We start from the raw sequence: 23,740 nt of genomic DNA on the forward strand, positions 1-23,740 counted from the left end.
TCAAATTAACTCCATGTTGTAATCTGCTAGATTCTAATGTAAAATCACATCATCTTTTTTTTTAAAGTAAAGCTATATTAATCATAAAGGGTTTATAATTTAGCATTATGGAGCATAAGAAGCCAAGTAATTTAAGCCACACGTAATTTATTGGGTTCCTGTTATTTATAAACTATGAATATAATTTATCCAGCCATTTTTCAGGACTTAGAAGATGGTCTGTTTTTCCCTTCCTTTTCTCTTCAGGTTAGATGTACTTAGCAATTAAAGAAGGAATAATAGGTAATATTTATACTGCATTGCGTGAGAAAGTGCTTTACAAGTAGTACACTTAACCCTGTTAGAACTTTCCCAGGAAAATCATCTTTTGGGGGGTGCAGTTTGTGCCAGGTCTTACCTGTGGCACACAGGATCTTTGATCTTTGTTGCAGCACATGGGATCTAGTTCCCTGACCAGGAATTGAACCCTGGCCCCCTGCAATGAGAGCAAGGAGTCTTAGCCACTGGACCACCAGGGAGGTCCCCATCTTTGTTTTTATAGATAGAAATATCAAGGGCCCCAACTGCTCTCCCAGGCTTCAGACCAGTCCAGCTGCCCACCAGTTCTCTCCACCTGCATAGCCATCAGGTGGACCCGCATCTCTCCACCAACCTATCCCCAGTCAGACCCTCCTCCCATGTTCCCCATCTCCTGAATAGGGCCACCAGCCCTCCCCTGCCTACTGGTCACCCAAATATCACTAGTCACCCAGCACCCGCCAATCACCAGGCCCCGTCTTATACCTTGTAACGATCCCTGAATCAGGCACACGGCCCCATCCTTCCCCCACCACGGTGTGGGGGCCTTCATCACCGCTCCCCTGGAGAATGGGCATGGCCTCTTTCTTCCCGTCCGTGGGCCTCCTACGATGCAGACCAGAGCTGCTTGCCTGAGGGGCTTCCCCTGGGGCTTGCCTTTTGCCCACAGGATGGGTAAGACCCCAGAGGTGACCCTCTTCTTTTCCCAGCCTCATCGCCAGCAGGGCAGCCCCACCTCCCCTCTCCCTGGGCCGGGTGCCTTCTTGCCCCTGATCCTTTCTGCTGCTCCTCTGCGGGGAGACCATCCCTCGCCCTGTGGCCAGGACATCTGAAAAGGAATTTTCCCCTGTGGAGGTGCTGCATTTTTACTGACTCCTCTGTACCCCTAAATCTCCTTGGAGACTCAGAAGGCACTTATTTCAGACCAGGGAAGTAAATCTAAAAGTATGAAAGAAAAAAAAAAGGAATGTTTCTCTTTTGAATCATAAGGTTGATGAAATATTGGTTTTTTTCCTTCAAAATGAGAATTTACAACGACTCCCATTTCGCCAATGAATAGACTTGAGTTTTAATATCGAAGCACTTAAGGCTTTGAGAAGTGTCATGCTGGGATGCTGAAACATAATCGGGCCATTTCCATCAACTTGGCACATGTTGGTTATTAACATGACAAGTTCTGGATCCTTGTTGTTTGCTGATTATGTGTGTGAAAAGCATTTATTTGTGCGACTGGATTTTGATTCTATTCAGGGATTTCTGTATTCCTTGTTAGAAAAAAAATAAACTTATGCGTGCAGATCCTTCCCAAGAAATGAAGACAGTGGCAGTCCGTTCAGTGGCCCTTCCCTGAGACCTGTGGGGGTCTGGCTTCTTTGTGTTTTCATAGGCAAAGCATTTGCCCTTGATCCTGGTGGCTCAGACGGTAAAGTATCTGCCTGCCATGCAGGAGACCTGGGTTCAATCCTTGGGTCAGGAAGATCCCCTGGAAAAGGGTCTGGCAACCCCCTCCAGTATTCCTGCCTGGAGAATCCCAAGGACAGAGGAGCCTGGCGGGCTGCAGTCCATGGGGTCACAAAGACTTGGACAGGACTGAGCAACTGACACTTTGACTTTTTCACTTTCAGGAGTCTAAAGCTTGACTTAGTGATTTGGAAAGCTCTGTATCTGAAATCTCTATCGTGTCTTCAAAACGGTTTGATTTGATTTCAGGGCTCCTGTATCAGGAATACCGAGATAAGTCAACACTACAAGAGATTGAGACCAGGAGGCAACAGGATGCAGAAATACAGGGCAGTGCTGACGGGTGCCCGTCCGGCGAGGAGGCTCCGGAGGAAGATGACGGGGAGGAGGAGGAGCCAGCAAGCCCACCCGAGAGGAAGGCCCTGCCCCAGATCTGCCTGCTCAGCAACCCCCACTCGAGATTCAACCTCTGGCAGGATCTTCCGGAGATTCAGAGCAGCGGGGTGCTGGACATCCTCCAGCCGGAGGAGATCAGGCTGCAAGAGGTAACGGGCTGCCCGGGGTGAGAGCTTCTGGTCAGAATGAATGGGCGTTTTAACCAGCGTGGGTGAGGCTTCCTCTCTGGGGTGAGGCTGGTTCACCAGAGGAGTTACTGGCAGGGTACCTCTACCCCCAACATGCAGGAAAATTCACATTATTTTACGTGCATGGGTGCGTGCCATGTCACTTCCATCATGTCCAACTCTGTGCAACCCCGTGGACAGGCTCCTCTGTCCATGGGATTCTCCAGGCAAGAATACTGGAGTGGGTTGCCATTTCCTCCTCTAGGGGATCTTCCCAACCCTGGGATCAAACCCACATCTCTTAAGTCTCCTGCATTGGCAGGCAGGTTCTTTACCCCTGGCACCACCAGGGAAGCACAGGCAACAAAAACTACCTTGTTACCTCCTAAGATAGCTCAACCCCGGTGTTGCGTGTTCTCCACGTTGTTGTTTCTGTAGACAGTAAGGCTGCATTGTCTAAACTCTTGCTTGTTATTGTGGAGACTCTCCGTGGCACGTGTGAGCACCGATACAGTTGGTGATGCTGAATTCATCATGACCGTGAACTGGCTGTGTTCCTCTGTGCTTTACTTTTCACGTGCACATCTTTATTTCTAATTTTCACCTGAACCCTGGGTGAGTGGGGCTCTGAAAGAAAGCCCTCAGCATATCCACCCTTCCTGAAATGGTGGGGAAATCTAGGACTTGGTCTCTTTTTGTGCCTTCATCCGACGGTCCAGGCAGACCCTGTCAGGTAGGCTGAGGCAGGGTCACAGAGTCGCTTAATAATTTGTGGCTAACAGGGAGAAATAACCTATAAAACACCAACAGTAATAGAAGTGAGAAGTGTTGGATATATATATATATATAGTCATATATATATATATGTAGCTTTATATACAGAGAGTCGAATTAGTTCTTTTAAGATTTTTTTTAATGTGGGCTATTTTTAAAGTCTGTAATGAATTTCTTACAATGCTGCTTCCATTGAATGTTTTGGGTTTTTGGCCATGAGGCCTGTGGGATCTTAGCTGCTCGACCAGGGATCGAACCTGCACCCCTTGCATTGGAAGGCGAAGTCTTAACCACTGGGCAGCCAGGGAAGTCCCTGCTCAATCCAGTTCTGTCATCTCTAACTTCTCACGCCCCGTTTCCCCAGTCCCCCCACTCACATGCTCCTTAAAGCCCGCCCTTGAGCTTGTTCCTAGTTTCAGTCCTGACTTTCTTTAGCTCTCGGCCCACCTGTGCGAGATTCTGTAGAAACGTTCGTTCTTCTCATTTATTTAAAAGGCAAGACTGCAAACTGTGTGCACACATACTGACCAAGGCTGAGACTAGCTCCCGACCGGGTTCATCAAACGCAGGCTCCGGTGGTATGATGCCTTTGCTCCTTGAGAAGCCTTGATGACACTCGATTTTTGAAGGGCCACCCAGGGTCCACTGCGTCCTGTCCAGCAGACTCAGAAGAGGTGGTTTTAGAGTCAGACACCACTTGTGACTCATGAGCGATGATTTGAAAGCAATGCCACAGGAATTTTTTTTTTTTTTTTAATGAAACTGATGTCAGAAGTGTCTAGTCATCCTACGGGGCTCCTCCCAGCTTCTCACAGGATACTGGTGAGAGGACATAAAGAAGCACGTGCCCCACCTGAAGCAAAGATGCATGGTCAGGAGATCTCCACGAGGCAGGTGGAGCTAGACTGAGGAAATCCCAGCAGGCTTTGCCACCCAAAGCAACCACGTGGAAGGTCTAGAACCCAGGGAGAAGCCCCGCTGCAGGTGGCCATCCCTCCTACCTGAGAGACCCAGGGGCTCCACCACCTCAGATAGAGCCACCATCACTCACCTTTTCTTCCTTCCAGTTTTATTTGAGATATAATCGGCACACTTCACTGTATAAGTTTAAGATCTATGATTTGCCTTCCATGCGTCATGAAATAATGACCAGAGTAGTTGTTTTCATCGCTAAGCTGTCTCTGACTCTTCGTGACCCCGTGGACTAGAGCACGCCAGGCTTCCTTGTCCTTCACCATCTCCCATAGTTTACTCATATTCATGTCCATTGAGTCTGTGACGCTATCCAACCATCTCATCCTCTGCCACTCCCTTCTCCTTTTGCCTTCAACCTTTTCCAGCATCAGGGTCTATTCCAATTAGTCAGCTCTTCGCATCAGGTGGCCAAAGTATTGGAGCTTCAGCATCAGTCCTTCCAGTGTATATTCGGGGTTGGAAAATTCCATTTAGGATTGACTGGTTTGACTTCCTTGCTGTCCAATGGATTCTCAAGAGTCTTATCCAGTCCAGTTCAAAAGCATCATTTCTTCAGCATTCGCCTTCTTTATGTTCCGACTCTCACATCCATACATGAGTACTGGAAAACCATAGCTTTGACTCTGTATGGACTTTGGATAGCAAAGTGATAGTTCTGCTTTTTAACATGCTGACTAGGTTTGTCATACCTTTTCTTGCAAGGAGCAAGCATGTTTCAATTTCATGGCTGCAGTCACTGTCCACAGTGATTTTGGAGCCCAAGAAAATAAAATCTGCCACTGTTTCCACTTTTTCCCCATCTACATGCCGTGAAGTGATAGGAATGGATGCCATGATCTTCGTTTTTTGAATGTTGAGTTTTAAGCCAACTTTTTCACTCTCCTCTTTCACCTTCATCAAGAAGCTCTTTAGTTCCTCTTTGCTTTCTGCCATAATGGTGGTGTCTTCTGTATATCTGAGGTTGTTATTTCTCCTGGCAATCTTGATTCTAGCTTGTGGTTCATTCAGCTCGGCATTTCACATGATGTGCCCTACACATAAGCGAAATAAGCATGGTGACAATATATAGCCTGGATATACTCCTTTCCTGATTGTGAACTAGTCTGTTGTTCCATGTTGGATTATAACTGTTGCTTCTTGACCTGCATACAGGTTTCTCAGGAGACAGGTAAGATGGTCTGTTAGTCCCATCTCTTTAAGAATTTTCCTCAGTTTGTTGCGATCCACACAATCAAAGGCTTTAGGGTAGTCAGTGAAGCAGTTTTTCTGGAATTCTCTTGATTTTTGTATGATCCAGCAAATGTTGGCAATTTGATCTCTGATTCCTCTGTCTTTTCTAAATTCAGCTAGTACATCCGGAAGTTCTTAGTTCTTGTTCTGTCGGAGCCTAGCTTGAAGGATTTTGAGCATTGCTTTACTATCATGTGAGATGAGTGCAATTGTACAGCAGTTTGAGCATTCTTTGGCATTGCCTTTCTTTGGGACTGGAATGAAAACTGACCTTTTCCAGTCCTGTGGCCAAATTTTGGTAAGTTTTGCAAATTTGCTGGCATATTGAGTGCAGCACTTCTAATAGCATCATCTTTTAGGATTTGAAATACCTCAGCTGGAATTCCATCACCTCCACTAGCTTTGTTTGTAAGTAATACTTCCTAAGGCCCACTTAACTTCACACTCCAGGATGTCTGGCTCTAGGTGAGCGACCACACCATCATGGTTAACCAGGTTATTAAGACCTTTTCTGTACAGTTCTTCTGTGTATTCTTGTCACTTCTTAATCTTTTCTGCTTCTGTTAGGTCCTTGCCATTTCTGCCCTTTATTGAGCCCATCTTTGCATGAAATGTTCCCTTGGTATCTCTAATTTTCTTGAAGAGACCTCTAGTCTTTCCCGTTCTGTTGCTTTCCTCTATTTCTTTATATTGTTCAATTAAGAGGGCTTTCTTATCTCTCCTTGCTATTCTCCAGAACTCTGCATTCAGTTGGGTGTATCTTTCCCTTTTCTCCTTTGCCTTTCACTTCTCTTCATTTCTCAGCTATCTGTAAGGCCTCCTCAGACAGCCTCTTTGCCTTCTTGCATTTTTTCCCCTTTGGGATTGTTTTAGTCACTGCCTCCTGTACGGTGTTACAAACCTCTGTCCATAGTTCTTCAGGCACTCGTCTATCAGATCTAATCCCTTGAATCTATTTGTCACTTCCACTGTATAATCATAAGGGATTTGATTTAGGTCATTCTTGAATGGTCTAGTGGTTTTCCCTACTTTCTTCAATTTAAGTCTGAATTTTGCAATAAGGAGTTCAGGATCTGGGCCACAGTCAGCTCCCAGTCTTGTTTTTGCTGACTGTATAGAGCTTCTCAATCTCTGGCTGGAAAGAACATAATCCATCTGATTTCAGTATGGACCATCTGGTGATGTCCATGTGTAGAGTCTTCTCTTGTGTTATTGGAAGAGGGTGTTTGCCATGACCAGTGCGTTCTCTTGGCAAAACTCTATTAGCCTTTGCCCTGCTTCATTCTGTACTTCAAGGCCAAACTTGCCTGTTACTCCAGGTGTTTCTTGACTTCATAATTTTGTGTTCCAATCCCCTATGATGAAAAGGACATCTTTTGTTGTTCGTTCTAGAAGGTCTTATAGGTCTTCATAGAATCGTTCAGCTTTGGGTTCTTTGGTATCAGTCCTTGGGGCATAGACTTGGATTACTGTGATATTGAATGGTTTGCCTTAGAAACAAGATCATTCTGTCGTTTTTGAGATTGCACCCAAGTGCTGCATTTTGGACTCCTTTGTTGACTATGAGGGCTACTCCATTTCTTCTAAGGGATTCTTGTCCACACTAGTAGATATAATGGTCATCTGAATTAAATTCGCCCATTCCCATCCATTTTAGCTCACGGCATTCCTAAGATGTCGATGTTCACTCTTGCCACCCCCTGCTTAACCACATCCAACTTACCTTGATTTATGGATCTAACATTCCAGGTTCCTCCACAGTATTGTTCTTTACAACGTCAGACTTGACTTTCACCACCAGACACATCTGCAGCCGGGAGCTGTTTCTGCTTTGGTTCAGCCTTTTCTACCGTAGAGCCGGTACCGTAGACTCCAAGACTGGGCCGCCTCAGGCCAAACAAATAACAGGGAGGAAGCATGAACCCCACCGTCAGCAGAATATTTGATTGAAGATTTGCTGAGCGTGGCCCTGCACCAGAGCAAAACCCAGTTTTCCCCACAGCCAGTCCCTCCCGCCAGGAAACTTGCACAAGCCCCTTCTTCTCATCCGTCAGAGGGTAGACAGTAAGTTTAGTGATCCCCTGTTACCTCATTAGATACAACGTAAAGAAATAAAGAAAAAAATGTTTGTTTACGCTGAGAACTCAGGATTTACTCTCTTAACTTTCATATATACTGTGTAATTAACAGTAGTGTTAATTATATTTATCATATTATACATTACATCTTATTACTGGAAGTGTGTACCTTTTGATTGCCTCAGTCAATTTCCTTTCCCCGTCTCTGTACTTCACCCCACCCCACTCCCGCCTTGTTAACCATAGTCTGATCTCTTTTTCTATAAGTTTTTTTGTTTTTGCCATGTAATTAATCTACAACACTGTTTTAGTTCCCATTATACAACATAATGATTTGGTTCTTCTATACATTTCAAAATGGTCACCTAAGATGTTTTGACTTAGTCTAGTTACAGCATGCCACCATACAGAAGTGTTACATAGGTATTCACTATATTCTGATTTCCAGGTGGCTCAGACGGTAAAGAGTTTGCCTGCAATGCGGGAGACCCGGGTTTGATCCTTGGGTAGGGAAGATCCCCTGGAGAAGGAAATGGCAACCCACTCCAGTATTCTTGCCTGGAAAATCCCATGGATACAGGAGCTGCACAGTCCCTGGGGTCACAAAGAGTGGAACAGGACTGAGCAACTTCACTTTCTTTCACTATTCACTATATTCCCCACACTGTACGTTTCATACCCATGATGTTCACACCCCTGACTCACTTATTTTTCAGCTGGAAATTTGTACCTTTTAATCTCCCTTACCTATTTCTTTCCTTCCCCTAACCTTACCCACCCTGTTTGTTTTCTGTATGTTTCTATTTGGTTGTGTTTGTTCACTTGTTTTGTTTTTTAGATTCCACATGTAAGTGAATCTTATACACTTAACAGTATTTGTCTTTGTCTGACTTATTTCACTTAGCATGATACTCTCTAGTTCTATCCACGTTGGCTCAAATGGCAAGATTTCATTCTTTCTTATGGCAGTTATTCCATAGCGTGTGTGTATGTGTGTGTGACATATCTTCTTTATCTGTTCATCTGTTGATGAACACTTCAGTTGCTTCTGTATCTTGGCTGCTGTAAATAATACTGCAGTGAACACAGAGGTGGAGATATCTTTAGAATTAGTGTTTTTGCTCTCTTCAGATCAATACCCAGGAGTAGAATTGCTGGATCATATGGTAGTTCTATTATTCATTTTTTGAGTAATCTCCATACTGTTTTCTATAGTGGCTGAATCAATTTACAGTCCCACGAACAGTGCGTGAATGTTCCCTTTTCTCCACATCCTCTCCAACCCTTGTTATTTGTTGTCTTTCTGATAATAGCTATTTTAACAAGTGTGACGTGACAACTCCCTGTGGTTTTGATTTGCATGTCCCTGATGACCAGTGATGTGGAGCATCTTTTCACATGTCTTTGGTCATCTGTGTGTCTTCTCTGGAAGAACATCTATTCAGATCCTCTGCTCATTGTTTAGTTGTTTTTTAATGGTCAGTTGTATAAGTTCCTTGAATACTTTGGATATTAATCCCTTATCAGATATATCGTGTGTAAATATCTTCTCCCATTCAGTAGTTGGCCTTTTCATTTGTTGATTGGTTCCTTCTCTGGGCAAAAGGCTTTTAGTTTGATGTAGTCCCGTGAGTTTGTTTTTGCTTTTGTTTCCCTTGCACCATCCCTAAGTTTGACTTTCATATAAAAGGAATTAGACAGTGCAATTTTGCATTTGGCTGTTTTTCACACAATATTACCATCATGGGCCTTTTTCCTAGTCCTCAAAATAAGGAAAAGTGTCTAGTTTTTGAGAGAATTCTTGTTTTTGTTTTTTTTTTTTTACCTTGATAATTAGATAAATAAATTTAAATTACTTTGGAAAGCTTAGAGATAAACCCCAGTGGAACTTAAAACATGGTATAAATCCCTTACAACAACAAGCCAAAAGCAGAGAAAGCAGGGATCTTATAAGAAAAGAAAAGCAAACAGTGAAAGGTCAGCATAAAAAAAAAAAGTATAAAATAAGGTGGCAGAGTTCATAGCAAACATATGTACTATAATCATAAATGTAAATTGCTTAAATCCTCCATTGAGAGCCAGAAATTATCCAACTGATGAGAAAACTAAACCCACAATATTATCACACAGATTAGAATTCAGAGCAAGAAAAGTTACCAAAGAGAACAGTGATGTCATTTTGCACAGTTAAAGATTATCACTTTATTTTTGTTTTAAAATTAAATAAGCTACTCATTAATACATTTTCATTGTTTAAAAAAATGTACTTGTGTGCAGGCCTTTTCTTGGCTCCTGGCTGGAGGACCAACTGTTTTCACTTTCTCCTGATAAATTGCAGTCATTACACACTGTGTGATTTTGGACTTTAGACACTTGTGAAGACTCTTAAGTGCAAAATCCTTATCGATCCTTATGATGCTGTCCCCGTATTTTACACTTGTTTTATTCAAGAGCAGTTTGATTCTGGTTTTGGTTTTTAGCAACTTGACTTTCACTGATCTCTGAGAGCTTCCAGGTTACTTTCATAAAAACAACTTCCTTTGCACTGAGAATTCTCTCGTTTTTTTCACTTGAGGACATAATTGCAGAACAAGTACGACTGGCTTGAATAAGTTTAAGGACAAGCACAGGGCTCACAGGTGGGGAGAGACGCTTCAGGTGGTGGGGGGACGGTGGGGGACAGCCTGTGCCCGGCCCGCAATGGACCCTCGCAGGAGCACGCGTCACTCAGGGCTGGGTTAGGAGAACTTCTGTGGGCCTGCATCTTCATGCTCCCAGGAGACCACAGCTGTCCGCTCCATCAGTCACTCAGTGCTCACTCAGTCGTGTCCAACTCTCTGCAACCCCTTGGACTGTAGCTCACCAGGCTCCTCTGTCCGTGGAATTTTTCCAAGCAAGAATATTGGAGTGGGTTGCCATTTCCTCCTCCAGGGGATCTTCCTGACCCAAGGACCGAACTGACGTCTAGTAAGTCTCCTGCATTGACTGGATTCTCCACCACTGGTACCACCTGGGAAGCCTCAGCTGTATGATAGATACCCGGAATGGAATTGTGGACCGAAAGTGAAGTGCATTTTAAGTGATGGAGGTGGTGTGGTGGTGGTTTAGTTCAGTTGTGTCTGACTCTTTGTGACCCCATGGACTGTAGCCTGCCAGGTTCCCCTGTCCACGGGATTTCTGGATTCTCCTCGTCGGCTAAAAAGATGCACAATGTAGAGTTGCAGGTTGTTTTATTTGGGGCAAAGTGAGGATTGCAGCTTGGAGACAGCGCCTCAGATAGCTCTGAGAGCGTACTCCAAAGAGGCAGTGGGGCAAGGTCAATATATAAGATTCTGGTGAAGGAGGAGTTCAGTACAATCAAGCATTCATTTTACAAAGGCTTTCTGCTAGTCAGGAGGAGCTGATATCATCATGAAGGGATTTAGTGCTTTTCTAGATAGGAGGAGATGCAAGGATTGGGGTCATGAAATGAGTTCCTGAAAATATCTAACTATCTAAAGACTTGTTCCACCACATTCCCCGGAGCACAGAGTTCCTCACTCTGCACCCCGAACTCCCTCAAGGGGTGTTGAAGGCCAACAGCTGCAGCAACGCGGGGTTCGGTCTCTGCAGAGGCAGACGGCAAATGCCCTTGTGGTTCGTGCATGGGTGCGTGCTAAGTCACTTCAGTCGTGTCTGACTCTTTGCGACGCCACGGACTGTAGCCCGCCAGGCTCCTCTGTCCATGGGGATTCCCCAGGCAAGACTACTGGAGCGGGTTGCCACGCCCTCCTCCAGGGGATCTTCCCAACCCAGGGATCAAACCCAGGTCTCCTACACTGCAGGCGGATTCTTTACCATCTGAGCTACCAGGGACGCCCATAAATATTGGAGTGGACAGCCAATCCCTTCTCCAGGGGATCTTCCCGACCCTGAAGTTAGACACATTACTTAACTTCTCTGTGCCTATGCTTCCTTGTCTGTGAAACTGAGCTCATACATAGGGTTGTGAAGATCAAATGAGTGAGCACAGATAAGGAGCTGGCAGCAGGCTGACAACGCTCAAGCCTTCTTCAGTTGTATCTTTCTCTACTGAAAAATCTTTTTCCATTTTTATAGAAAATCCATCAGTCTTTTTCTTCATTTAAACCTACTCTTCTGGATGTTGTGTTGTATGATTAGGAAGTCCATTCCCAAGGGGTACAGTTTACAGGGATAGGTAACTGTGACAGTGTCTTGAAATGGAAGCTCGGGTGGAGCAGTCAGGCAGAGACCTGCACAGAAGCTGTCACGCCCACCCTCCTGCTTCTAAGAGTGGGGCACAGCAGGGGTGAAGGAGCCTGCCGACAGGAGTGAGGCGACTTTAGGTGTTTTCACTGAACTCTGCTCTCTAAAGCTGCACTGCCCACTTGGTTAGCCCCCGGTGACACGTGGCTCTTCAGCACTTGACATGTGACCAACCCTCATTGAAATGGGCTGAGTGTATAAAACACATAGCAAGTCTTCCAGACTTGAGACACAGAAAAAGAAAGCAAACTATCATCAATAGTTTCTGTGTTACATGTTGACTTAATATCCTGGATATATTAGATTAAATAAAATATATTAAAATTTTTTACCTTTTTTAAATGTGATTACTAGAAAACCTTAAATTGTATATGAGACCCAGATTATGTTTCTGTTGAACACAGTGCTCAAAAATGAGGCAATATTTTATTTCCCAATGTCCGTAAACACCATCAAAAAGTGGCCATATATTAAGCCTTAAGAAAAAGCTCAATAAATATTTATTAAAATTGTATAGGTCCTACTCTCTCACTACAATGCAGCAAAACAAGAAAATAAGTTTAAACAATGTAAAAACCTCAAATCAGAAATGTTGGGTTGCCATTTCCTTCTCCAGGGGACCTTCCCAACCCAGGGATCAAACCCATGTTGCTTATGTCTCCTCCATTAGCGGGTGAGTTCTTTGTCACTAGCACCACCCATTTTCACATTAAAAATAAAATCCACAATTATAAAGACGTCAGCACTCCTCTCAGTAATTAGGAGAACTAGTGAACATAAAATCAGTAAGGATATAAGAAGAATTGAATGCCCTCAAACCAACTGGAATGAATTAACATTTATAAGGCACTCAACAGTAGCAGAATACACTTTTTCAAGTGCACGTGGAATATTCACCAAGATAGACCACACCGCACTTTAACAAATTAAAAGAATTTAAATCACACAGAGTGTGACCTAGCCAAAATAGAATTAAACAGAAATCAACAACATAAAAATAACAGGAAAACCTCCTAGCGCTTGGAAATCAAGCAGCATGTTTCTATGTAATCATTGAGTTAAAGAGGAAGTCTCCAGGGAAGTTAGCAACGAACGAACTACACTTCTCCACAGATGGTATGATGTGGACATAGAAAATCTCAAAGAATCTCCCCAAAAAAAGAAAAACTCTTAGAACTAATAATAAACACTAGGGCTTCCCTGGTGGTCCCGTGATTATGAGTCTTCCTTGCAATGCAAGCAACGTGCGTTCAGTCCCTGCTCCGGGAACTAAGATCCCACGTACTGCAGGGCAGCTAAACCCGAGAGTCACAAGCAGAGAAGCCCATCTGCCACAACTAAGATTGAACACAGCAAATAAATACATAAATATTTTTTAAAAATAGTGAACACTGACTGAAAACACTTGAAATACAATGACCAGTGCTACTGTGGAGCAACTGGAACTCTCATACACTGCTGATTTCAAAACGGTACAGCTGCTCTGGAGAATCATTGACAGCTTCTTATAAAGTGAAACGTGCACTTCCCTCCAAGCCAGCGATCCCAGTCCTGGGTATTTACCTACAGTGGTGTCTCCATAGCAACGCTATTGAATTTGGGGTTGCTTCCTCCTTGGTTCAGGGAATGCTCTCCTTCCTATTCTTTGCAGGTTTAGCACCATCCCGGGCCTCTGCTGCTGGATGCCTTGTAGCACCCCTGCCCCCACATGTAACAACCTACAGTGTCTCTCCACCTCGCTGAGTATCATCCAGGGAGCAAAAATTGTTGGTAGCTGAGAACCACTACCCCAGAGAAGCAAAAATCTGTGTTCATACAGAAATCTGTACACAGATGTTTATACTAAGTCTGTTCATAATTGTCAAAAGCTGGTAACAACTCAAATGTCCTCTAACAGATGGATAAATAGACACAGGAACATTCATACAATGCATATTGTTGTTTAGTCGCTAAGTTATGTCCAATTCTTTGCGACCCCATAGGCTGTAGCCCGCCTGGCTTCTCTGTCCATGGGCTTCTCCAGGCAAGAATACTGGAGAGGGTTGCCATTTCCTTTTCCAGGGGATCTTCCCGACCCAGGGATCGAACCCACGTTGCTTACATCTGGCAGGTGGGTTCTTTACCACTACTCAGTAATAAAAAGAAATGAACTGTTGACACAACTCAGATGAATCTCAGAGGCATTTTGCTGAGTGAAAGAAGTCAGAACGTTTCCATAGTATGTGATTCCACTTATATGACATTCTGAACAGGACAAGGCTATAGGGATAGAGAACAGATGAGTGGTTGCCAGGGGTGAGGGGTGGGGGGAGGCTGTGACTCAAGTGGGAAGCCCAGGAATGTTTGAAGCGATGGAGCTCTGGTGTGTCCTGCTTGTAGTGTTGGTGACAAGAATCTATACAAAGGTCGAAATTCATAGAACGATATACACCAAAAAGTCAATTTTACTGTATGTTCATTTAAAAGCTGACACGTAAAAAGAGATGTCCTCATTTAGGTTAAGTATTTTCTGCCCCTTCTCTCCAAATATAATAAAACAGTGATCTGTCTGGCTCTGAATTAAGGCAGTCATTTACATACAGCATAAGAAAATAAAATCTGGAGATACTTTAGAGGAATAACATTGGGCACAGAAATTACTGCAAACACAGTATAATGTTTGAAACCAAAATTTATCATATTAATAGGCCAGAGGAGAAAAATACCCCAGTCTTCAAAGAGGTTGGAAAGGGAAGTGGTACATCAGTTTCCATCTAAACAAAAGTCAGAAGCATAGTTGCTGAAATTTGTTAAAAGCATCTCAGATCTATAAAAGCGTCCTATGTAATGAAGAATTGCTGGTGGCAATAAAGGCAAGACAATGATGCTTGATAACCCGGTGGTGGTTCTGAAAGCTGTGGCTAGTGCAATGCAACGAGGAAAGAACAAGACATAAACCCATAGAGAAGGAAAGTCAGACCCACCATTATCTGTCAGGGATGGCTGCCTACGTAAGAGCCTGAGGGAGTCAATGATACTGGATCTATCAAGGCAGTTCAGGGAGGTGGTGGGTTATAAAATCAGCATGCAAAAAGTAGTCGTTTGGGAGAGTTCCCTGGTGGTCCAGAGGTTAAGACTCTTCCTCCCAATGCAAATGGCATTGGTTTGATCCCTGGTCGAGGTACTGAGGTCCCAAATGTCATGAGATGTGTCCAGAAAATATATTATAAAGAACTGAAAATTAGTTCTTTTTGTGTACATTAGCAAAACGCAGGTTTTCCATCAATTAGAGAGCCCTATTGATAAGAAAACAGTGAGCACCCTAAAGAAAAATAGGCTAAACAATTCTCTTAAGAACAGTGGCTGGTGATTAAATGAAAACAGGAAAAAAAAAAAACCCACCAAACTCACTGGTAATGACAGAAGTACAATTAAGCAACACTGAGGCACCAGGCATTTCAAAATAGCAGAGGCTTTTGAATATAAATACATTTAAAACCTCATGTTGGGTGGATTTTTAAATGAATGCTCTTGAGCACAGCTGATGGGAAGAGAGAGAGCAATATTTGTACCAGTCTCCTTATAAGAATGTGTTCATATACTGTCTAGTGTTTCTGCTTCTAGAAATTTATCTTGAAGAATAATCAGAAAGGTACACAAATATTTATTAGGCTGTCCTTTCAAGAAAAAATTAGGGAGGGATGGAGGAAGAAGCATAAATGCCCAACGATAGGGAATTTTTTATTTTAAAGACAGTGTACAGCTATGCAAAGACACAAACATTAAAAAGCATGTTTTCAAAGAATGGGTGAATATTCATGACATACTATTTTTAAAAGGCAAGATAGAGCATTACATGTATAGTAGAGTGGGCATAGAAACTAAAGATATTTTTGTCATTTTCAATGCATCGGACCAAAAGTATTTAAGTAAGTTAGGACGACATAAGAGTAACCATGGTCCCATGCAGTAGTGAATAACACAGGCATGCAAGCTTCAGTGCATCTCGTTCTGAGTCTTTATGGACTAGTGACTTTTCATGTCTATGTTAAAGAACTTAATGTGAGTTTCTATTTAACATCTGGCAATGGACACAACACTGAGATCTTCAGATTTTATGTTCCAAATCAGAGACTTCTGCATCAGGTTATCTTTTCATTTATCAAAGCAAGTCAGGCAACTTGTTCTGGCAGCCCAATCTGTTGTTGAAGCATCTCTTTCTTTAGCTACAAAAGCAGCAGATCCCAGCGAACTCCCATTCACACGAGGAAAATAACCCTCAAATGGTGGCCTTTTGGTAGGTCTGAGTCTCAGTTGGTCACTGAAAGAATCAGGATTTAAGAATAAAATTGTCTGTTTCCCCTCCTCCTCTTTAAAGTATAAAAATTAGGCAGTTGACATTGGAACATGTTCTCTTAGATGTCATGTAGGTTTCCTGGGTTTACTTTTTGTTTTTTAACTTAACTCTGAAGCTCTTGGTTCCCACCCTCCTGTTTGGAATGTTTCTCAATTACTGATTGAGAACGTGATGGTTTGAGAAAATAACTAGACAAATATTCAAATCATAAACTTAAGAAGAAGGCCGCTGGGGAAGGGTTGGGTGTTCAAATGGGAGAGGTGGGGACGGTCACTGCATTGCTTGACTTTCGCCACACCTGGCACCAGTGTCGTGAGAAATAAAGGAGAAGCTGGGATCCTGCTCTAGCACCATCCCCTGGAGAAGTCGCCCCTGCCACTGGTGTGGGTTGTGTCCCCAGACCAGATAAAGACAAAGTCTCCATGATCTTGGGGAACTGGCTGTACAGAGCTCAAAAAATTGAGCAGGGCATGATATTTCGAGCATCTCCATGGAAACAAGGATGCACGCACACACCCCGGCTGGCACTGTGGTGACACCGCCCATACGTGTCTGAACTAATTTCCCAATTCCATTCCCCTGGGAACAAGGTGGAAGGGGACTTCCCAGGGCGCTAGCCAGTTTGGGTGGAACTTGCAGCCTGAGTCTGATCAACCTCTGAAATCAGAGTTGTGTTTTTTGTTGCTTTTCAACCTGTTTTTACAACTTAGAACTTAAATATACTTTCTTTCTTTTTTTTTTCCCCCAGAAGAAGACTGTCCATTTGACTAGGAAACTGCTCGTGTGTTTTAATTTTCTATCAGAAAATTAAGTCATGGTTGTTTTATTTACCAACCTTCATTGAATCATATATTTGTCTCTGTAGGATAAACCCCAAATAATTCAGCAAATTAGTCCCCAATAGTCCCATGCTTTAAGATGGACAGTAGCCATCACCCAAAACATCAGATATTGCAAGCGTTTATACCTAGTTTGGGCTTTCCAGGTGGTGCTAGTGGTAAAGAATCTGCCTGGCAATGCAGGTAACATTAGAAACACTGATTCAGTTTCTGGATTGGGAAGATCCCCTGGAGGAGGGCATGGCAACCCACTCCAGTATTCTTGCCTGGAGAATCCATGGACAGAGGAGCCTGGTGGGCTACAATGGGGTCACAAAGAGCTGGACATGACTGAAGTGACTGAGCACGCACATACCTATTTTAACAAAGTGATATTACCATTTAGCATTTTTTAAATAAATCTGTTAGATACATAACTAACACACTTGACATAAATTTCGAACAGAGCAAACAGAATTATGGTGAAAAAAGCCTCCCTGTCTAACCCCTGGCCGTTGGGGCCAGTATCTGTGTGTGTTACACAAATGATAGGCTATTTATATTTGGTTGCGCTGGGGTCTTCATTGCTCTTCACGGCTTTCTCCAGTTGCAGCAGGCGGGCTCTACTGTCTAGCTGTGGAGCTTGGGCTTCTCCCTGTGATGGGTTCTCTGTTGCAGGGCACGGGCTCTGGGCACACCGGCTCAGTACGTGCGGTACACGGGCTTAGTTACTCTGTGACATGTCGAATCTTCCCAGACCAGGGATCGAACCCGTGTCCCCTGCGTTGGCAGGTGGATTCTTATCCAATGTGCCAAAATGTTTTGACAGTTTTTCCAGATCAGCCCAAAGAGAGTTCCCAATTTTTTTTCTTTTCTCTCTCTCTCCTTTTTTAAGCTTTATAGAGCTCCCCTGAATATGATATTCCATAATCGATTCAACCAGTCCCCTGTTAATGGACATTTGCGGCTAGAAATGTTGTGTATCCAGGATGTTCATTGCAGCGTTACTTACAATAATAAAAGACAGAGCTATACAATGGCTTACTGTAGGAATTGCTAAGTGAAACTGTTGGGTGAAAGGTTATATACTCTTGAAATTTTGAGACCTTGTCACCAGGCTGTCTTCACACTTCAGCTGTGTGTGAAGGTGCTGGCTCCTTCTGACCAGTAAGGTACAACATCCGACAAGTTTATCTTGTGAGCTGGACATAAATAATGCTGCGTTGTGGTTTTACTTTGCATTTCTCTTGTGAATGAGGCTGAGCATTTTCTCTAGCATGTGTCTTTTCAAAGCTGTATCTGTTTTGGTACCAAGCCATCTTGAGGAAAACCTAACAATCGGCTTGTGATGTGTGTGAGCTTGCCAAGGCTGGGTTTGGGCACACCAGGCTTGGTTAGTGTGGGGGCAAACTAGGCCCCCTGGGGCCTGCAGGTTAACTCGCACTTAATGTGTGACCTCTAGTCCCACAGCGAGCGGGGGAGTAGCTGTTAGCTCCCAGGGTGATACCGAGGCCCCATGGCCCCCATGGCCGCCCTCCTTGCATTTCCCACACGGACTAGACACCACACTGCAGCAGGACTCGGCCTGGGCTCTGAAATCCAGCTGCATCGTCATTAATCAAGGATAAAAAGAGATGCTCTAAGGGCCACTTCTTAACTACAAGCCTTTTCAGAGCCACTTCTGTCCACTCTAGTGCCTGCGGGGTTTGAATTACTCTTCTAGCCGCAGAAGTGGGCACAGCTTTGCGCCTGGACAGTCGAATCACGTGGGAAGCAAGGCCTGGCAGAGGGAGGACACGAATCCACCCAGGATGGCCGTGGCTGGCGGCAGCAGGACTCAAGTCCCAAAGCAGAGGGCAGGGCTGGCCTCGGACAGCTTTCTCTCTGCCTTCCCCCACCCTCCAGGAAGCAGCACTGCAGGGAAGTCAGGTATTGGGCAGGTACCCAGGGCTTAGCACTCAGGTGATACGTGAGAAAGAAAGGCATGCTGGGAGGCTCTGGAGCTGGGGAACACCCCAGCCCTGACAGTGGGATCTCAGCCTCTGCCATGCCTCAGAACCACCTGGGGATCGTCTTGAAGGACAGGTTTATGTGTGGGTCTGGGGAGGCACCTGGGAATCTGCATTTTCACAAACATGTGGTCACGGGGTCAGGCTGAGATATGTGGGACTTCCCCCTCTTTTTTTCTCTCTGCATCAAACTTGGACTGGTGATCTGTTTTGCATATGATAATATACATGTTTTAATGCTATTCTCTGAAATCATCTTTTCCCACAAAGTCCAAAAGTCTGTTCTTTGTATCTGTTTCTCTTTTGCTGTCTCACATATAGGGTCATTGTTACCATCTTACTAAATTCCATATATATACATTAATATAATGTACTGGTGTTTTTCTTTCTGACTTACTTCACTCTGTATAATAGACTCCAGTTTCATCCACCTCATTAGAACTGATTCAAATGCATTCTTTTTAATAGCTGAGTAATATTCCATTGTGTATATGTACCACAGCTTTCTTATCCAGTCATCTGCTGATGGACATCTAGGTTGCTTCTATGTCCTGGCTGTTGAAAACAGTGCTGTGATGAACATTGGGGTACACGTGTCCCCCCTCCTTTTTTTTGCCTGGCTAACTCTTATTGGTTCTTTGACTCTGACAGCCCCTTCTGGAAGCCTGCTGTCTCTGGCTGGCGGCCTTCCCCCTCACCTGCCAAGGTGAAGCCCCCCACTCACTGTGGACATCTCTGCAGAGCTGTCATTGGCTGTGCCCAATGTGTGGTCCCTCTGTGTCGCCAGCACTGAGCCCATACACTACCTGGAGGTGGCTCTGGGCACATGTCTATGGAACGAGTGAGCTGGGGAGGGCAGACGGTGTCACCGACCCCAGCCTCCCAGCAGGGTGGCCTCCTGGGCTGGCACCCCCTGGGCGGCAGGGATCAGGTCTTGGTCATCTCAGGATCCCCAGAGCCCACAGCTCCTAGTAGATGCTCAGCAAACACGTGGAGTCTCCTGTGTGCTGACCGGGGCCACGCTTTTCAGGAAGCCAGCTGGTAGAGGAGATGGGACATCAGGCGTCCAGTCCAGCTGGAGCCAGGAAAGGAGGCCGAACGGCGGGCACAGCTAATGGCATCCTTGGGAAGAGAGGCCCACGGCCACAAGGAGCAGGGGTCTGGGAGCCAAGGCTTCGGGTGGAGGTTGTGAGCCATGGGCAGTACATGAGTAAGCTCCATCCCTCGATGCTAGGCCTGGTTCCCATCTGAGAGCTGGTTTAGAGGTTCTCCCTTAACACACTGTCTCAAGCACCTACTTGAAAGGAACCCTGGTGGCTCAGTCGGTAAAGTGACCGCTTTACCAGGTTCGCTCCCAGGGTTGGGAAGATCCCCTGGAAGAGGGCATGGCAACCCACTCCAGTATTCTTGCCTGGAGAATTAGACAAACAGGAGTCTGGCGGACTACAATCCATAGGGTTGCACAGAATCGGACACGACTGAAGCGACTTCGCATGCACATGCATGTACATACTTGAAAGCACCATGTAAAGCTAAAAAGACAATTAGCCGGAAGGAGCCAATAATTGAGCGTGGGAAGGAGGGAGCTTCTACACAAGTGACATCACGTCAACCTGCAAGGAGATGGGGCAGTGGCCCCGCGCCACCGCCGGCCTGTGGGCTCTCGGGAAAGCCTGGGCGTGTGTGTTTGGAAGGGCGTCCTTAGCAGGGCAGTCCAGGCACAGAGCCCTGAGATCAAAGGAGGAGGTGTGAACCTTGGTGTTGCCACTCACAAGCTCTGTGACACCCTCATCCACACAGCAGGGACCGGCGGGGGATCTCCAGGGTTGTAGTAAGGACCGAGGGAGGTGACACGTTGGGGGTACCCAGCAGGACACCAGGCGCAGGGTAGGAGCTGGACAGGCAGCAGCTGTTACTGTCCTTTGCTCACTGGTGTTTTATCACTGACAACACTGCATAAACAAGGTGGAGAGAACAGGACTTTTATGGCCACTGTTTATCAGTGAAGTGTCACACCCGTTGATGTGTCTCAGACAGGACAGTGATGACTAAGAGAGAAACATGGCCAGGAATTTCCTGGGTTTGGACAGAAAGTGATGCCCATACTGGCAAGGGGCATCGGGGAGTGGTCAGCAGTTCTTGCAACTCAGTCTTTTTCTCCCCGGTGCGATTTTTTTTTAAAATCTATTCGGCTGCTTCGGGTCTTAGTTGCAGCACTTGGATCTTCTCTGTGGCGTGCAGGCTTCTCTAGTTGTGGTGCAGGCTTCTCTCTAGCTGTGGCAGGCGGGCTCTAGAGCACACAGGCTCAGTAGTTGCCGCGAGGGCTTCGTTTCCCTGCGGCATGTGGGATCTTAGCTCCCCGACCAGGGATGGAATCCGTGTCCCCTGCATTGGAAGGTGGAGTCTTAACCACTGGGCCACCAGGGAGGTCCTGAGGAAGTGTGCGAGGCAGCAGGCGAGTCCGTGGGGTTCACAGAGGAGGAGTGCTGGGGGCCTGGACCAGTTCATGGACTAGTGAGTGAATGAGTGGATGGATGAATGAATGGATGAGTGGACAAACGAATGACTGGATGATGATTGATCAAATGAGTGAATGATGAGTGAATGAGTGAATGGATGAGTGGCTGGATGAATGAATGAGTGGACAAACAAGTGGATGGATGAACAAACGAGTGGATGAATGAATGGATGGATGAATGACTGAATAAATGAATGATTGGATGAACAAATGAGTGGATGAATGAGAAGATGAATGGAAGATTGAATGAGTGAATGAATGAGTGAATGGTAAGTGAATGAGTGAATGAGTGAATGGATGAGTGGCTGGATGAATGAATGAGTGGACAAACAAGTGGATGGATGAACAAACGAGTGGATGAATGAATGAATGACTGAATGAATGAATGATTGGATGAACAAATGAGTGGATGAATGAGAAGATGAATGGAAGATTGAATGGTGAATGAATGGATGAATGAGTGAATGAATGAGTGAGTGAATGAATGATTGGATGGATGAATGAGTGAGTGAATGAAAGTGGATGAGTGAATGAATGAGTGAGTGAATGAATGATTGGATGGATGAATGAGTGATTGAATGAATGAGTGAGTGAATGAAAGTGGATGAGCGAATGAATGAGTGAGTGAATGAATGATTGGATGGATGAATGAGTGATTGAATGAATGAGTGAGTGAATGAAAGTGGATGAGCGAATGAATGAGTGAGTGAATGAATGATTGGATGGATGAATGAGTGATTGAATGAATGAGTGAGTGAATGAAAGTGGATGAGCGAATGAATGAATGGGTGGATGGATGAGTAAATAAATGAGCAGGGCCTGGATCCCTGTCAACTCCACACGCCCATTCAAAGGCTTGAATGACTGAGGATGAAAATAATATTGATGAGGAAAAGTCAACCATATTGATGTGGCAAGTAATAAAGACAAACATCCTGGAAAACTAAAATCCACAGATGACTAATCACCCTATAAATGGAGAAAGAGGGGGTGAGCTTGCGGTGAATGGGCACAGCCAGTATCAATTAGTGGTGATTCAGGCCCAATGCCTGTGGCATGTCAGTGGCTGAGAGGCCCGCCTGCCTCTGCCCAGCAGTCTCTGGCCCCATGTCCTCCAGGGGATCAGGATGAGGATGCTGTCTGCGATCTGGGCACCTTTCCCACCTGCAACCCCAGCTGTGCCTCAGGGGCATCCTCGGGGAGACGGGGTTCAGCAGACACACCTTATCTGAGGGGCTCACCCTGGGACCGCTGTCCTTTTCCTCTCTCAGTATCTGCAGCACTCATCCATCTTGGTTTGGGGTGTTTTTATTTTCAGTTATATTTGCTTAGAACTAGCAAGCTCTAATGGCTTGACGTTTTCTTAAGAAACTTAAATTTAGCAGCAGGTAAAGAGATTTGTTTCAGCCCCTGTAACAGAGGCGCTTCCAAGAACTTCCTGCCCAGTGCAGCCTTGCCGGGCAGGGCTTGGTGAACGCTGGCAGCGCAGAGGGTGGGGCCTTCCATGCCAGGCCCTCAGCTCAGATGCAGGTGAGGCCAGCGGGACGTGCTGTGTGTGGTTTTGAATCTTTCAGCAGACCGAGCACGCGTGCCTTGGGGACAGAATGGCCGCGGGCTTGTTTCAGCACCTTGTCACACTGTCTTGCGTGAGGCACAGACACAGGTGGGGGGACAGGCTTCTCCTCTGCTGGTGGCCCACGGCCTGTCACCGGTGGGCCACCTGGCAGTGGTGTGTGTGTGTGAACTTTCTCATTGGTGCTGGGCAGGTTTAGGCTGTTTCTCTGCAATGCTGGGCTAAGTTGCTTCAGTCGTGTCCGACTCTGCGACCCTGTGGATTGTAGCCCACCAGGCTCCTCTGTCCATGGGATTCTCCAGGCACTGGCGTGGGTTGCCATGCCCTCCTCCAGGGATCGAACCCTTGTCTCTTACGTCCCCTGCACTGGCAGTCGGGTTCTTTACCACTAGTGCCATGGCCAGATCCCATTTATGCTGTTAGGCATGCCCAACTTGCAGATACACCGCTTATTTTAAAGCACTTTGCTAGGTCAGCTGTTTGAGCTTTGTATGGAGGCGGCAGAGTAGCTGCCCGGCAGGCTGCCTGCAGACCCCACTGGATCCCCAGCGTTGTCTGCGTCTTAAGTCTTGAGGGGTGGGTAGTGGGGGGCAGAGCCCAGAACTTGGAAAACTCTTGGGTTGAGTCTTGCACCCTGCAGCGGTAACTTCGGGGGCATTACTTAACCTCTGCATCCGTTTCCTTTTAGTAAAATGGGACCTTCCTTGTGTCCTTCCTGGGGGCCAGTGAGGATGAAGTGGGAAAGTGCCTTGTGTGTCTGGGGCACATGCTGGTCCTCCCTCCCTCTTCGTGCCTGCCTCCCTTCCTTCCAACGTCCCTCCCGGCCCTGGGAGCGCTAGTGT

The 23,740-nt window shown here is 45.5% G+C and overlaps 1 protein-coding gene across 2 annotated transcripts in view; it reads left to right on the forward strand.

Moving 5' to 3' along the window:
• Positions 1-23,740, forward strand: part of NGEF (neuronal guanine nucleotide exchange factor) — a 92,480-nt gene that overhangs the window by 51,739 nt on the left and 17,001 nt on the right. For both annotated transcript variants that reach the window (XM_070468458.1, XM_020893920.2), the window contains one exon: positions 2,008-2,303. In XM_070468458.1, the coding sequence (XP_070324559.1) occupies positions 2,008-2,303 (296 nt within the window). The remainder of the gene's footprint in view (positions 1-2,007; positions 2,304-23,740) is intronic.

Source organism: Odocoileus virginianus, chromosome 5 (assembly GCF_023699985.2).
Source record: "Odocoileus virginianus isolate 20LAN1187 ecotype Illinois chromosome 5, Ovbor_1.2, whole genome shotgun sequence".
Classification (NCBI taxonomy): domain Eukaryota; kingdom Metazoa; phylum Chordata; class Mammalia; order Artiodactyla; family Cervidae; genus Odocoileus; species Odocoileus virginianus.